The 17474-nt window shown below is 47.5% G+C and overlaps 3 protein-coding genes across 3 annotated transcripts; all 3 read left to right on the plus strand.

The window, feature by feature from the left end:
• The first annotated feature begins 751 nt into the window (after positions 1-751).
• On the plus strand, positions 752-6443 carry rgs18 (regulator of G protein signaling 18). The gene is made up of 5 exons (XM_084480724.1): positions 752-1254; positions 2448-2552; positions 3458-3519; positions 4242-4408; positions 5298-6443. Exons 1-5 carry the CDS (start codon positions 1199-1201, stop codon positions 5550-5552), a joined length of 645 nt encoding a protein of 214 aa, XP_084336850.1. The 5' UTR covers positions 752-1198; the 3' UTR covers positions 5553-6443.
• Positions 6444-9030: 2587 nt separating this feature from the next.
• Positions 9031-10813, plus strand: LOC311361395 (regulator of G-protein signaling 21-like). Its single transcript, XM_084481563.1, has 4 exons — positions 9031-9517; positions 9824-9908; positions 10027-10193; positions 10494-10813. The coding sequence occupies exons 1-4, from the start codon at positions 9338-9340 to the stop codon at positions 10668-10670; spliced, it is 609 nt and encodes a 202-aa protein (XP_084337689.1). The 5' UTR covers positions 9031-9337; the 3' UTR covers positions 10671-10813.
• Positions 10814-13302: 2489 nt separating this feature from the next.
• Positions 13303-14792, plus strand: LOC311360933 (regulator of G-protein signaling 8-like). Its single transcript, XM_084481053.1, has 5 exons — positions 13303-13442; positions 13573-13632; positions 13748-13809; positions 13935-14101; positions 14211-14792. The coding sequence occupies exons 1-5, from the start codon at positions 13399-13401 to the stop codon at positions 14394-14396; spliced, it is 519 nt and encodes a 172-aa protein (XP_084337179.1). The 5' UTR covers positions 13303-13398; the 3' UTR covers positions 14397-14792.
• The last annotated feature ends 2682 nt before the right edge of the window (positions 14793-17474 follow it).

Below are 17474 nucleotides of genomic sequence, written 5' to 3' on the forward strand. Positions count from 1 at the left end.
TCACTCTACATTAAGGCCCCGGTGCCCGGTGAAAAAGCTGGGGCCCCAGACACACACACACACACACACACACACACACACACACACATTTTATTATTCATTACCGTCGGGCCGTTCTATTTTCCCTACCCTGAGTTTGTCGTCTGTTTGACATCATTTGCAGCGGCCTTCAGCGGGCCGCCGTCCGTCCCATCCACGCCTCAGCGGAGCCGGGCCCTTTGTCACGATGGCTGAGTTACATCTGCTGCCCTATTTACAGTGATATTACTGTATCATATAAATACAGTAGCTTGCCGCAACATACAGCATGCCGCTGTAATATTACCGTAATGAGGCTTGTACCGTTGGACTCCTCGGAGTCTTAGCCTTCGTATCACTTCATGTTACTGTGTTTGTGTAGATGGCCTGATGTGAAAAGGTTGTTTACAAGCACGTGTGTGTGTTTCGCTTCTACCGGAAGTAAACCGGATATGTAGGAAGCCCCTCCCCCACTCACAAACGCCCGATGTAGACCAATGAAATTTTCAAGAGAGCAGCCTTTTATTTCATCACCTTGAACACACAACCAACACAGGGGTCATCCCACCACCCTGAGCACCTCGCTGGTGGTGCCCGATTTCCCCCAACTCCACCAAGGCAAACGTTATTTTCCCAAGATTCTTTGCTATTTACAGTATATAGCTGTAAATGAACACATTGCCAGATGAAATGCTTAAACGATCATTGAGACTCCCACAATGCACTGTTTTTCCACAACATTGCACTGTAAAACCTGGATACAGTGGATTACTGTTGGAACTTCAACTGTAAATTTACATCAAAGTCTTACAGTGTGACCAATCAACAGGGGGGGTTCTCTAGCAACCGCCATGCCCTGAGCCGTCGCTGGCTTCCCCTCAAGACAGGAAACCCAACGGCAGGCGACCAGAAGCAGGCAGCGCACGCACACCTTTTAGAGAACTAGAACGAGCGCTGGTCCAAAGCGTGGCGCTCGCAGCAGCTCAATACAAAACCATCAAAGCACACAGCAGAGTGTGTAGCGGGACCAGACTCAGACACGACGGGGCGACGGGTGTCAACCACCTAAGTACGTCAAGCGATAAAGGAAGAGGCACAAGATAGCAAAGGGACGGCCTATGGGGTCTGCTTCCCCTTCGGTGACTTCTCAGTAGGAAAGGAGGAAGCGCTGGGTGACAACATGCTCCGTCCAGAGGCCCGCCAGTCGTGTACCATGAAGGAGCTGGACCCCCCCAGGTCAGTACCGCGCTGCACTCGGCCTTCTTTCACAAACTCAACGGACATGGGAGCTTGTTTAGCTTTCTGTCAGAATCCGTCAGAATTATGAATATTTTCCCTCGAGACGAGGAAGACGAGATCCTTCTGTTATTTGCTGCTTAAAGAATTTGTACTACTACTCCACTATACTAATGTAATATCATATGAATGTACTACTACTCCACTATACTGATGTAATATCATATGAATGTACTACTACTCCACTATACTAATGTAATATCATATGAATGTACTACTACTCCACTATACTGATGTAATATCATATGAATGTACTACTACTACACTATACTAATGTCTATTCTAAATATATTGGTAACCCTTTGCAATAAGGGTACACTAATTCACTATTATTTAACCAACGAACAATAGTTAACAGCAGCAAAATAACGCAGTCATTTTAAAAGTTAATTAACAGTTAACTAATGTTTTAGTAATCATTTACTAATGTTGTTCATATTAACTAAGGTCATAGTGTGCATGTTAACTAATGTATAATTGTATTTAACAGGGTTATGGTTAAACCTAATTCTAACTCTAACCCACTTACCCTAATCCCTATGCTAATGCTATATAATAATGCTTATTGCTGCATTGACTAATGTTCATAATGGTAAATTCATTTACCCATATTGTAATGTTACCAATGAGTTCAAGCTTTATGTGTACAGATATATTTACATAGAAATACTACTACATATAGAGAGAGATAAAGAGAGGTAGAGAGAGAGAGAGAGAGACAGAGAAGGAGAGAGAGAGACAGACAGGGAGAGAGAGAGAGCGAGAGAGAGAGAGAGAGAGAGGGAGAGAGAGAGAGCGAGAGAGAGAGAGAGAGAGAGGGAGACAGACAGACAGGGAGAGAGAGAGAGAGCGAGAGAGAGAGAGAGAGAGAGAGGGAGAGAGACAGACAGGGAGAGAGAGAGAGGGAGAGAGACAGACAGGGAGACAGACAGACAGACAGGGAGAGAGAGAGAGAGAGAGAGAGAGAGGCCAAGAGTAAGAAAGCTGTTGTTTTTTAAACGGTTGTATCTCGAGTCGGGGTTGTGCTGCGCCGGTTCCTCCAGCAGGTCCTCCTACGTGAGCCCGCCTGGCGTCAGTCCCCCGTTGTGATTGGCTCCAGAGGGAGGGTGACGGTGTGTTCCCTCTGCCCTCAGGCTGAAGGACAAGGAGGCCCGGAGCCGTCTCAGTCTGTTCCTCACCAAGTCGGGCTCCCACGAGAACGTCAGCCGCAACAAGAAGACACCCGCAGCCCCCAAGGAGTGAGTCCTGTAACAAGAACCGTGAGACACTAGAGTCCACTCTGTGGACCAGTAGGAGACAGTAGAGTCCACTCTGTGGACCAGTAGAGACACTAGAGTCCACTCTGTGGACCAGTAGGAGACACTAGAGTCCACTCTGTGGACCAGTAGGAGACACTAGAGTCCACTCTGTGGACCAGTAGGAGACACTAGAGTCCACTCTGTGGACCAGTAGGAGACACTAGAGTCCACTCTGTGGACCAGTAGGAGACACTAGAGTCCACTCTGTGGACCAGTAGGAGACACTAGAGTCCACTCTGTGGACCAGTAGGAGACACTAGAGTCCACTCTGTGGACCAGTAGGAGACAGTAGAGTCCACTCTGTGGACCAGTAGGAGACAGTAGAGTCCACTCTGTGGACCAGTAGGAGACAGTAGAGTCCACTCTGTGGACCAGTAGGAGACAGTAGAGTCCACTCTGTGCACCAGTAGGAGACACTAGAGTCCACTCTGTGGACCAGTAGGAGACAGTAGAGTCCACTCTGTGGACCAGTAGGAGACAGTAGAGTCCACTCTGTGGACTCTACTGACTCTACTGACTCTACTGCCACTCTGTATCCACCACTCTGTATCCACCAATACACAGACGCTCAATGTTTCAAATTGACGCAAATCCGAGATGTGATGTAAATGTTGACTGATGATTGCTTCAGCTGTGGGAGATGAACCCAGTGAGAGGCGGTGTGCAGACTCTTTCAGTCATGTTGTTTCCCACGCGGGCCGCCGTCCCTCCATCGCTGTGAACCACGGCTCTGCATCAGCCTGGAACAATGACACCGCACCATGCTTTAAGGAAACAAGCCACCGCTTGAGTCTCTCTGCTGTGTAATCAGGTGGCTGTCGATGACTGTGGTGCATTGTTTGCAGCATCTCCGTGGAGACGGCGCTGAGATGGAGCCAGTCGTTTGAGGAGCTGCTCAGGTGCTCAGGTCAGACGCACCTCAAAGTGTTTCTCTACTGATTGTGGCAAATTACAGTTTAGCGGGCTGCCAAACACAATTTCCATGTCATTTTGTCGTTGTGCTGCTTCCCCTGGAATGAGGAACAGTGAGTTGTGTTTGTGTTTGGCCTGGGGGGTAATGGGCCCAGAGAACGGGGCCTCGGACCATGTGTTGTTACCAGGGAACGGGCGCAAATACAGAAGCCTTCCACTTCCTTATTGCTGTTTATAGCACCCAATCACGTTGAGGCTACAGAAGGAGCTGTGAAAAGGAGATGTTGGGGAGGAAGGTTTGAGACAAATGCAGTCGCGTGTCAATTCAATTATTAACATCTCAAATAATAATAAGTCAATATCCTAACTGCCCTTGATTATCCCTACGACTTAAAACATAAAAACAGCCACTGCTCTTTACTTTTAGAATTAATTGATTAATTAAAAACATGCAATTCAATTGTAATACTTACTAGTTATGTAACTATGTTATAGGTTATGCAAAGTTAATTTTATATATATAGCCACATAGAAGGTGACTAGACCTCATCTGTCTGGTTACAACCAGGGTCCAATCAGACACCATGAGGGACAGTGTGGAACTGAAACGATGACACACACACGCACACACACACACACACACACACACACACACACACACACACACACACACACACACAGTCAATAATGACATGTATCTGTGTCTACGTCTCCCAGACGGAGTGGAAACCTTCTCTCAGTTCCTCCGGACAGAATTCAGCGAGGAGAACATTGAGTTCTGGCTGGCCTGCGAAGATTACAAGACTGTGGACTCAGATACCAAACTACTCTCCAGAGCCAAGCATATTTATACCATCTTCATCCAGTCAGAGGCCCCTAAAGAGGTACGGACAGCATATATTCACACACCATCTGGTCTGCTATGCATACCAAAATATTGATATATAATTTGGCACTTTTATTCAAAGCACCTTACAATACATTTAGTGCGTACATAGCAGGGGTGGCGTCCGTTGGAGTCCAGACCCCAACCCTGCAGCGGGCTAGTGCCGTGCTGTAGCGGTGGTGTGTCAGCGACGGCTGCCGTGAGCAGGACAGGACGTTGTCATTTCAGCGTATGTTGAAAGTATCCTAGTCCGTGAGATAGGGCGATAGGGCGCCGCGGTCAGGTTCACGCTCGCAGCGTCTGGAACTGACGTCACACGGCGGAGACGCTCCACCGCACGCCGAGCGGTGGAGCTCCCGCCCACGCACTCTCAGTCTGAGGAGCAGGGTTCACGTACGCAACAGAAAGAACCTGTGACGTATCTGGAGCAGGTTTACAAAGAGAGAGTAGACGAGGCCAGTCCCATGCTTAGGCTAGCCTGGAGGTCCAGAGCCACTTCTAGAACGCTGTAGGGTCTCGCAACCAGTAATGAGAACGGCCCGACTCGAGGGGCGGCACCAAGCAGGCATTTGAAAATATCACTGCACGCAATTGGATAGCACTACGACCAATCAGAAGAATACAAGGGGTGACGTATCCAGACCAGCGGAGCTAACCAATAGATACGACTCTTGCCGTATCCGGTCGGTATAACAGCAACGCTTTTGGCCCCGCCCTATATCAGACACACCGATGTGATTGGTTAACGTTCTGGGGCCAGGGGGAATCAGGGAGGGAGTATATCGCTCGTTCCCAGAGCGACTCGCCGAGCAAATTCAAAGTGTGCTCTGGGCCAGAACGCCAAACACAACGCAGTGGTCTGAAGACTGAGCTCCTCCCCTCCCCAGGTGAACATCGACCACGCCACCAGGACGGCCATCCAGAGCGCCATGGCCCGGCCCACGCCGCTCTGCTTCCAGGCCGCCCAGAGCACCGTGTTCAGCCTGATGAAGAAGGACTGCTACCCCCGCTTCCTGACCTCCGCCCTGTACCTCCGCCTCAGCCGCCGGCCGGCGCCGGGCGGGGCCGTCATGCACCGCCGCCGCTCGCGCTCCTGCGTCTTCACCGACCGCGCCGAGGCGGAGGGGGCGTCGGCCTGGTGACGGCCGCGGGGGGGGGGCGTCGGCCTGGTGAATTAAGGCTGAATGGCTGGGTTATTATGGTCATACTGTACATGGCCCACGATGCGTAATCATTGATGTTATACATACTGTGCATAGTGTTACGGCGGGTTAACCTGGTGTCTGGAATGCATTTCTCTGGGACTACGGCGATTTACTAATCAAAATAACTTGGTTAACGTGACAGTTAAGGATTCAGCTGCTGGCCTTAATCTGATCAAGATCGGTTAGTGAGCATGTCAACGTTCTGTCAGTAGTGAAGCCCTCTGACGTATTTCTTACTTAGAAGTGTCTCAAAAATATTCACATGAAAGAATAACTTTTGTCAACAATCTCCCTCTAAAAGTGTTTTTTATTTTCGGCGAGAGGCACGGCAATCTTAGCGGAGGTCATCTTAGGTTTGTTAGCCCAGCTCCGAGCGTAAGAACCAGCCCATGCTTGGATTCAAACAGTGGTTATACTTCAAGTGCTTTGTCTCTTAATACAACATTATAATGCCACGGGGGGAACATTAATCACCTTAATATGCATCCCTTCAACTTAATGTGACTTGGAGCCAATTAAGATCATTATTCTTCCTCACCTCACCCGGCAATCCTCTGCTCTCATGTTGCACTAAGAGGGAGGGATGTATTTACTATTCATTAAAATGTCCCGCAGCGGGACAGAGAACCATATATCACGGTTTCACACTCTTACTAAACGTATTTAATTTCCACTGCATGAATTTCATTTATTAAAAATATGCTATAATAATTCTTGTGTTTTTTGATGATCATATATGTGGACTTAATAATTTACATTTTTTTTACAAGTAAAATGTAAATTATTAAATAACCTGTGGAGTCATTATACAAAGAAGAAATAAATGCACATTTTAAAGAGACTCTTTGTATCGTTCATTAGCCAGGATGACGGCCTGGCCTAAGTTTGACGGATGGACCCCCAGAAAGAGTTTCCCCGCTGGGTGCGAACTATGACGCTTCAAACCTCCTCATTCCAAACGGCTGATAAATGTATGGACCACGTGAGTCAGCGCCCCCTGGAGGGGGCTGTATGCGCAGCACACAACCCGTCCTACACAGAGGACTGTGTGTTGGTCTCAGCCCGTCGGGGGCCTGCTGGGCCGCTGCAGATTGAATATGCACGGCAAGGCAAGAGTGTGTTTCTTCCACATCCGCACACAACGCATATGCACACAAACGCACAAAGACACAGGCACACATGCACATAAACACACACACATAGACATAGACACATTTGGACACACAGCCTTGTGTGTATACACACACACACACACACACATATTGTGAACAATTGTATTATAAGAGCTTTAGTTAATAAAAAAAAAGAAAAGAATAGCTGGCAAATGTACAACATTTTTATAACCTAGCACACGTGTGTGTGTGTGTGTGTGTGTGTGTGTGTGTGTGTGTGTGTGTGTGTGTGTGTGTGTGTGTGTGTGTGTGTGTGTGTGTGTGTGTGTGTGTGTGTGTGTGTGTGTGTGTGTGTGTGGAACAATGATGGAACCTGTTAATAGTGTGGGGGGAGCGGTACATGTGGGGATCAGGACTCATTAGTCCTGCAGTACTTTGGTCCGGTCAGAAGTGTAATCCCAGTCCATTAGTGGGGTCTGTTGTCCACTGTGTAGTGGGAGCGGCTTCAGCCCACTGCTGGCCAGAATAAACTGGAAGAGGATGGACCATGAAAAGAATATGAATATTGTTGATTGTAGATTGATGAATGTATTATGGATGTAAGAATTAGTTATGGTTGCACGAATTATGGGTGAATGGATTATGGAAGAATGTTTATGGATTGATGAATGGATTATAGATTGATGAATGGATTATGGGTGAATGGATTATGGATTGATGAATTCATTATGGGTGGATGGATTATGGAAGGTTTGATGGAGTATGGATTGATGAATGGATTAAGGGTTATAGTAGGGTTTGCAGTGTAAACTAGCTAGTGCATTAGTTTTGGTGCATACGACAAGAACAGCCTTTCCTAAAATCCGTAATTTAATTTATCGGGAACTTCAAGTCAGTGGAGCAATAACAGTTATCTTGGCATTTCTTTTGACATTTGGCATTATCTGGAGTCTGTCATAATTGGGTGGTATTTCTATTATGAGCTAACAAGTTTTTAACAAGACACTCAAATACAGAGAATATATGAATATAATGTACAGTATGGCTTTGTGTGAGACCATAGCTGTAGATATAATACCATTTGGAAGCACCTTGCTCATTTGCAGAAAGAAGTGAAACATTGGGACAAATGAGGGTTTGGTGTGTGTGTGTGTGTGTGTGTGAATGTTTCAGGAGGGGAGTGAGAATCTGCAGCGCCTCACTGTGGATGAAGAGGAGCAGACCTCCTGCATACGTTCAAAGAGCTGATTAGATCTTACTGCCACGTGTCCGTCGTTTGTTTTTTAAACTTGCATTGATTCTGTTTAGGAGAAAAAAAACTTTTTGATGTGGTTAATCTAACCCCTCTATCTACAAAGGAATGGCCTTTTTCATTCCAGTGCCAGCATTAAAAGCATAAGAGGGGAGAGGAAGAGAAATCACCATCCATAAGGCGTTGGGTATGTCTGTGTGGTCACCTGTGCCTACATGCACTGCCTTCTTTGAAAAGCAAATCCCAGAGTCAGTCGGCCTCCGACTGTACACACGCAAATGTGGCTTGTGCCGCAGTGTTTTCCCTTCGGCGGGTAAGATTTACATTCTGTGTTTGTTTGGCCACATGACGTCTCCGGCCAGCCTGCTCAAGGTTAGCGACCTTCACCAGACTCCATGTGTCCCTGTTGGAGGCCGCCCGGTGAAGTTAACAAACACTGGCTTTCATTTATTGGGAATATGTGATCATAAGTGTGTTTTCTTTAAAGGCCAGTGCATCATACAAAGAGCAGACATTTCTAAGATATAAATTTATATATATATATATATATATATATATATATATATATACTTGAAACTTAACCAATTCAATACAGCATACAAATAAATTGAATTATCAAAAGAAAAAAAAAATCTTGGATATAAACATTGTTTATAGCTGCATTGTTTTTTTGTCCATAAACTATATACTGATACCAGCCCCTCATATAAGTTTACCATACATACAGTGTCTGATACCTTGATTTTACAATGTTGAATTCCAAACCTGAGTGTCTCCCTTAGTAATTCAAAGTGCGATGCACAGATTTGCACCAGAGTTTGCCTAACTTACAAACACACGCAAATCTCCAATGCATCTACGTCACCCATGTTTCAAGCAGAATTGTGCTCATGCTCTGTTCGCTCATGTTTAAATTCATTAATGTGAGTTTTTTGTCACTGACGAATACGGAGAGTTGATATGTAAATCTGGGGACAGGATTTTCCACTGCCGTTTGCTTGTGGTAAGGATCCCCTCCCACAGTAAAAAAACAAAAAACAAAAAACAAAACAGCCCCGTGGCCATCTTGTTAGCATAGTTTGAAAATGATGACAAAGTTTATGTACATTTTTCTTAATTTTCTTACTATGAGGCATTTTATGGTGTAAGATGCACTGCTGGATGGCTTTGGCTCTGCTTCAGCTTCTAAGTGATGCCAACCGTTGCAAATGTAAAGGTGAGTTCAATTCATCACAGCCTCCTTCATTTAAAATATATCCAGCCCTATTGTTCCCTCAAACGCCATTACAGATAAATCATGAAGGGATAGGACCTAAAGAAGGGACTCAATCACAGCGGACCGCAGACCAGCAGGGAGGATGCCCGCTAAGATCACAGCAACAATACTTTGCATGGTCATTTCCATATTTTCCTTCATGGTGGTGGAGGATTTGTCCCGTCACTTGCCTCCCTCATCTCGGGACAATCTCAATCCCAGCGTTGCTCTGGCAGGACCTTTCTTCTCTTCCCCTCACAGCGGACGTGGAGATGGGGATAAAGTGAGTGCCTTCATATTTGATTCCAGGGCCTTTTCCATTTCCAACAGGGCTTCAGCTTACTGCAGCAATGTGGAAAGTGCCAGGGACTTTTGCCCTTGCCGTAAGTTTTTACATTTTCTGTTTGCGGCCTATCTATTCCGACACCCCTCCAAAAAAAAAAAAATGCAGATTTGTCAGAGTCGATGCAGCAGATACATATAAATTGCCGAATGCTGATTTTTCTTTTGTATGGATGGATATGTAGGACATGTGTTGCACAGTTCACAGATTACTGGGCTAGTGACCGCTCTTGCCACTCTTTTCAAGGGTAGATTGTGTTGCTTTCCTAAGGACCCGCTGGAAGATATTGATACGTGGGGGGAATCAGTGGACAAAGTCTTGAGCTCTAAAGGTAACTTTGCAACTTTTATCCAACTTGAAAAGATATATAAAAAAAACAGATCCCAAAATATGACATTGTCCATTGAAATAAACAGATACAAAACCCTTTGTACCTGACTGTTTCACAGCTGGACAGATAGCCTTCGTGGAGTTCCTCAAGTCTGAGTACAGCGAGGAGAACATACTGTTTTGGCTGGCATGTGAGGACTATAAAAACATCAAGAACAGTCCAGAAATGATCTCCTCGGCCAACAGGATCTACACAGAGTTTGTGCAGACAGAGGCACCTAGACAGGTATGAAGAAAATAAATATCACGCTATGTCGGCAGAGATCTTCTTTGTTTCGGTTCCAATCAATTTCGATGCTGGTTTATGAAAAGGTTAGCATTTTGAATCGGGAACAATTGCCTAAAATGTAAAATGATATCAAAGATGTATTGAAAGGTGACCAGTAGTAGATTGGATTGAAATTTACAATCTAGTAACTGTCTGGTAAAAATGTAGTGTGTCAAAAAGACTATTGTTAAAGGCCGAGCTCAGACAGAAGTAACTAAGGAGCCTTTATAGAAGAAACATTGTGGGTTCTCTTTCCAGATTAACATAGACTGCACTACAAGAGAAAACATCACCAGGAACATGTCCCAGCCCACACTGACGTCCTTCGACTCGGCGCAGAAGCTCATCTACAGCCTGATGGCCCGAGACTGTTACCCCCGCTTCCTGAAGTCTGACGTCTACCAGGGCCTCCTCACCAGGAAGGAGGCCAGTTGACTTTGTTTGTTTGGTTTGGTTTTCAAACCCCCCCCCACTGCCCCGCAACCCTCAAACAACCCAGTCCCGGGTCCTGTTCCCTCTGGGGTCCTGTCCCCTCTGGGGTCCTGTCCCTCTGGGGTCCTGTCCCCTCTGGGGTCCTGTCCCGGGTCCTGTCCCCTCTGGGGTCCTGTCCCTCTGGGGTCCTGTCCCGGGTCCTGTCCCCTCTGGGGTCCTGTCCCCTCTGGGGTCCTGTCCCGGGTCCTGTCCCCTCTGGGGTCCTGTCCCTCTGGGGTCCTGTCCCCTCTGGGGTCCTGTCCCGAGTCCTGTCCCCTCTGGGGTCCTGTCCCTCTGGGGTCCTGTCCCTCTGGGGTCCTGTCCCCTCTGGGGTCCTGTCCCGGGTCCTGTCCCTCTGGGGTCCTGTCCCCTCTGGGGTCCTGTCCCCTCTGGGGTCCTGTCCCTCTGGGGTCCTGTCCCTCTGGGGTCCTGTCCCCTCTGGGGTCCTGTCCCGGGTCCTGTCCCGGGTCCTGTCCCCTCTGGGGTCCTGTCCCTCTGGGGTCCTGTCCCCTCTGGGGTCCTGTCCCGGGTCCTGTCCCCTCTGGGGTCCTGTCCCCTCTGGGGTCCTGTCCCCTCTGGGGTCCTGTCCCCTCTGGGGTCCTGTCTTTCCGCGTGGCTAACTGGATTAGGCCACAGCACTGCCGCGTTCCTTATCAGCGCATCAGAAGCAGCCGTTGTTGTCCCTGTGTGATGGTTTAGCAGTACATACCTGTGATGTAGCTCATGTCTGGTGTTTAGATCAAGAAAAACAAACCAAAAAAATGTTTTATGTAACACATTATTCATCCCTCATATTTATATTTTTTCTATACATGATACACATGCATTTAAATACACAAGCAATTTATTGTAAATAGTCTTATTGACACCCAATCAAATTTGAATTGAAAAAAAAGCATCTTTCACTTTTGAAATGAATATAATAAAGTTTAAATAAAAGTTCCTAGAAGCGTTGATTCATGTGTTTGCTCGGCCTCTTATCAGTGGTTGATCAGCGCTTCTCAAACTGTGACTAACTGTGATATAAAAAGTACTATCAATTTGATATCAAAAAGTACTATAGAGAGACATTTTAATGATATATACATTTAATAATTTTACGACAATCTCACTTTTTAGCGATTTTGGAAATGGAAATGTATTGTTTATTTTACAGCATAAAATATTTGGTTCAAAGGCAAAAAGTACCTGCAAAGTCACAGTGTGCGTGTGACATGCTAATAGGGGCGTCGTCATGTTGAAACTAATGCAAATCATGACATGAGTCTACGTCATCGAAGTCAAAGACCACTAGGAGGCGACAAAGTTAAACTAACTGTTTCATTACTACGCTATTGAAGTATTTCTACAAACAATCCGTTTGTCGACAAGCACAAGCAAGGAAATTCAGGCTTGGCTTAAAGTTGGCTACAATAACTAGGGTCAGTTATTTACATTTTTATAGTGACATAAGACTCAACACCTTGACAGTATTGGTCACGATTAGTGGCTGTTTTGTCCATAGAAAGTGAAAGAAGGAAGCCATATACATACAGCCGTGTACATAGTGAGCCACAGCTTCCTTCCTCCATCTGATATTTCTATATTTCTGCGTCCTGTTACTCGGTGTGGGTCGCCCACTATTGAGGCTTCCTGCAAGAACTATTCCGTTGAACATGTGACAATGTGCTGGCTGTGTAGCTGTTAGTGGGATCACTGCTCATAGCAGTCAGTAAATAAGTGGATTCATGTGCACACCCGCTGCAGCAGAATGCCCTATGCTACTGGACTCTGTGACACTGACAGCAGCTTCAGGGAAAGGCTTTTGGTAGTTGTGCCACAACAAGTCCTCCATTGAGGCAGGCCCAGAACCACATCTAAAAGGGATTATTCTATTACTTCCTCTACCAAACACACACATCACTAAATGTTATTATCTGTATCCCTAATACAGGAACTAAACATTTATAATGTTTTTTGGTCCAAAGTTTCTTCAAAAATGTCCCATCCCACCAACCCCCATTGGGGTTAAAAGAGACGTCCCATTGAACAGCCCTCTGGCCCGCCGCGGGACCAGGGGCCCCGCCGCGGGACCAGGGGCCCCGCCGTGATCCAGGGGCCCCGCCACGGGACCAGAGGCCCCGCCGTGATCCAGGGGCCCCGCCGTGATCCAGGGGCCCCGCCACGGGACCAGAGGCCCCGCCGTGATCCAGGGGCCCCGCCGTGATCCAGGGGCCCCGCCACGGGACCAGGGGCCCCGCCATGATCCAGGGGCCCGCCGTGATCCAGGGGCCCGCCGTGATCCAGGGGCCCCGCCACGGTACCAGGGGCCCCGCCACGGTACCAGGGGCCCCGCCGTGATCCAGGGGCCGTGCTGCTGGGGTTTTTCCACTGGCTTATTTGCATCCAAAAACCTCAAACCAAACAAAGTGGTGACCTGTGCAGAACAATAGCGACACGCGGCTGTAGTGCCTGAGCAGGGGCGCGTCATCGCCACTTCCTCTTCTCTGTGGTTAGACGGCGCTCAGTGACGTTCTGAACCGCGCACAAACCTGGAGGTGTTGAAGTCTGATCGTCAGCCGATGAGGCAGAGCCGTCTGTAACACGCAAATAGCTCAGCCATTCTTTAACAAATATATATATATATATATATATATATATATATATATATATATATATATATTTTGATTGATTGATTGATTTTCGTTGTATCATGCTGAGGCCACCGATGGAAGCTAAGGACAAGAGGAGACACGGGTATGTTTTGGTTTAGTGATTGAGGTGAAGAACCATTCAACACATAGTCACATACCTCGGCCACTAGAGGCTGAAGGGGGTTTGCTACTTCATCCATGGATGCATCATTTAACTTTCTTTTCTCAATCAGGGACGGGAAATCGAGGTCTAAACTGCAGGGTACGTCTTCTGGGAAGTTGAGCACCAGAGGGTACGGACACACGCCACCGTCAGTTGTCTGCTCGGTGTTCAGGCAGCGGGGGAGGAGCGGGGAAGGAGTTTATGCAACTACTGCAGCAGAATCACAACTTTTCCTTCCCTTGCAGGCTTTGTTTTGAGGAGGTGAACCAATGGTCGCAGTCCCTGGCAAGGCTTCTTGAATCCCCCTGTAAGACACGCGTTCAGAAAGCTACCACATAAGCACTTTCACATAATGCTTATGTAACATTTGATATGCTAATGTAAAACGATCTGCTGACTTTGTTTTTGTTTGGGTTGTCTTTCTACGTTTAGATGGCATGATAACATTTCAGGCCTTTTTAAAGGCAGAGTTCAGTGATGAAAATCTTGAATTCTGGCTGGTGTGCGAGGACTACAAGAAAGTTAAGCGTTCCTTTCGGCTGTCTGCTAAGGCCAGGAAGATTTTCAACTGCTTCATTCGAGTTGAAGCTCCGAGAGAAGTACGTCAGCCACACTGGGGGTCCATAAACAGACGTAAACAACCCTACGTCTTACACTACTTTTAATCCAGTCGGCGGTCCGCATCAATCCCTCTCCCTCCGCCCGCAGATAAACATCGACCACCAGACCAGAGAGCTGACCAAGAGGAACCTGCAGACACCCACCACCGCCTGCTTCCAGGAGGCCCAGCGGACCGTGTTCGGGCTGATGGAGAAGGACTCGTACCCGCGCTTCCTCAGGTCCAACATCTACAGGACGTTAATGGACTCCACGTCAGAGAGCATCAGGTTGTAAGGGACGGTCCGCCGTGGCTGTCCTGGGTGTGAGGTGTGTGATGTGAGGGCGAGGAAGCCCAGCTGGAGGAGAGCTGCTGAAGGACGCGCCTCGCACCGCCAGGGGAGGACAGCTGTGCCTTGCTTGCAATCTTAAAGCGTTTTTTGCTTACTGTGCTCGGTGCAAATAGACGGTCAGTTCTAAGGTCTCAATGTTTCTGCTGGGGTAATATGGCACTGTTGATGATGATAGTGATGATGAGGCAAATACAAAGACGGGGCAGAGGGGACCCCTGGAGGAAGACGAATGTGTGTACACTTTTAATCAGGTCAACTGGATCAGTATTGATCCCAGTGCAAGGCCTCTGTGACACGTTCCAAGTGTCCCATGTATAATGAATAAAGTTACTGACCAAACCCCCCAACCGAGTTGTTGTATTTAACACTAACCCTCATCATATATTATACATTCATGGAAAGTACAGACTTTACTTGCATTTGCTTATTCAAATTTAGAAAAATATCTGCACAACCTGAGCTTGTTTCCATAGCGTCACTCATATCCCAAAGATAATCAAATTCGATCTTCAGCTTGGCTTATTTCAATTTCAAACATGATATTCGTTGTGTGCTTGGTTGTGAAAGCACATCGTAAAACAGTTTAAAAGAAACATATCCTAATCTCCTAATTGTATTCGTTAAGTGTTTAGTGATTCTTTGATTAAGTCATACATACATTAAGATAGCACGCAGATATCACATGACTGGTTACCAAGTCCGACGGTTGTGTTTGGTCAGATCAGTCAACAGTGCCTTTAATGACACTGAAGCAGCTGTCCCCATTGGCCCATTCCGTATCCTGCTGGTGATGGATATTGGTGTGAGAAGATCCTGACCTGAGTTCCACTCGGAGCGACCTCGTCCCTGTTTTAAGCCTTCAGAATGACGTCTGAACGATGGGAGAATAATCAACGGAGAGTTCAGTCTCAGAATTCATGAAAGAATAATAATCATGGCAGCGCCCAAAGAAAGTAGCATTCAAACATTTATTCCAAAATAGATTAAATAACCATACTGAAAGATCAACTCAATTCTTGGCTTTTCTCAGAGGACGTGTCTTTTCGCTTTACTTCAAACCAGCGACCGCAAGAGCAAAGAGTTTTGATTGAGTGTTTTTAACAATTGTAGGGACGCGGAAATATTTGGAAATCAACCACATCCCGGCCAAAGCCAGAACGATATTCATTGCAAACTTTTGAAATACAGCGATTGTCTAATGGCAGGTGAGTGATTCTAGAAATGTCACTCAACAAACCCATCACTAGGGCGGGGTATTGTTCACAAATGGCAATCTGTGTGTTAAAAATAATTCCTTTTATTTTTGAATATTTGAAGGAAATTGAGGACTCTGCCTGTAACCCATCACTAGCACCACTAGCATCGCTAGGAGCATTAGCATCACTAGCAGCCCTAGGAGCACTAGCACCACTAGCATCGCTAGGTGCATTAGCATCACTAGCAGCCCTAGGAGCACTAGCACCACTAGCACCACTAGCATCGCTAGGAGCATTAGCATCACTAGCAGCCCTAGGAGCACTAGCACCACTAGCATCACTAGCATCGCTAGGAGCATTAGCATCACTAGCAGCCCTAGGAGCACTAGCACCACTAGCATCACTAGCATCGCTAGGAGCATTAGCATCACTAGCAGCCCTAGGAGCACTAGCACCACTAGCATCGCTAGGAGTATTAGCATCACTAGCAGCCCTAGGAGCACTAGCAGTACTCTAGTGTCACTAGCATTGCTAGGAGCACTAGCACCACTAGCATCGCTAGGAGCACTAGCATCAATAGCATTGCTAGCATCACTAGCGTCACTAACATCCCTAGCACCACTCGCAACACTAGCATCGCTAGGAGCACTAGCACCACTAGCATCGCTAGCACCACAAGGAGCATTAGCACCAGTAGGAGGACTAGCACCAGTAGGAGGACTAGCACCAGTAGGAGGACTAGCACCAGTAGGAGGACTAGCACCAGTAGCACCAGTAGGAGGACTAGCACCAGTAGGAGGACTAGCACCAGTAGGAGGACTAGCACCAGTAGCACCAGTAGGAGGACTAGCACCAGTAGGAGGACTAGCACCAGTAGGAGGACTAGCACCAGTAGGAGGACTAGCACCAGTAGCACCAGTAGGAGGACTAGCACCAGTAGGAGGACTAGCACCAGTAGGACTAGCACCAGTAGGAGGACTAGCACCAGTAGCACCAGTAGGAGGACTAGCACCAGTAGGAGGACTAGCACCAGTAGCACCAGTAGGAGGACTAGCACCAGTAGGACTAGCACCAGTAGCACCAGTAGGAGGACTAGCACCAGTAGGAGGACTAGCACCAGTAGGAGGACTACCACCAGTAGGAGGACTAGCACCAGTAGCACCAGTAGGAGGACTAGCATCAGTAGGAGGACTAGCACCAGTAGGAGGACTAGCACCAGTAGCACCAGTAGGAGGACTAGCACCAGTAGGAGGACTAGCACCAGTAGGAGGACTAGCACCAGTAGCACCAGTAGGAGGACTAGCACCAGTAGGAGGACTAGCACCAGTAGCACCAGTAGGAGGACTAGCACCAGTAGGAGGACTAGCATCAGTAGGAGGACTAGCACCAGTAGGAGGACTAGCACCAGTAGCACCAGTAGGAGGACTAGCACCAGTAGCACCAGTAGGAGGACTAGCACCAGTAGGAGGACTAGCACCAGTAGCACCAGTAGGAGGACTAGCACCAGTAGGAGGACTAGCACCAGTAGCACCAGTAGGAGGACTAGCACCAGTAGGAGGACTAGCACCAGTAGCACCAGTAGGAGGACTAGCACCAGTAGGAGGACTAGCACCAGTAGGAGGACTAGCACCAGTAGGAGGACTAGTAGGAGGACTAGCACCAGTAGGAGGACTAGCACCAGTAGGAGGACTAGCACCAGTAGCACCAGTAGGAGGACTAGCACCAGTAGGAGGACTAGCACCAGTAGGAGGACTAGCACCAGTAGGAGGACTAGCACCAGTAGCACCAGTAGGAGGACTAGCACCAGTAGGACCAGCACCAGTAGG

The sequence above is a fragment of the Micromesistius poutassou genome, assembly GCF_964030765.1.
Source record: "Micromesistius poutassou genome assembly, chromosome: 16".
In the NCBI taxonomy this organism is placed as follows: domain Eukaryota; kingdom Metazoa; phylum Chordata; class Actinopteri; order Gadiformes; family Gadidae; genus Micromesistius; species Micromesistius poutassou.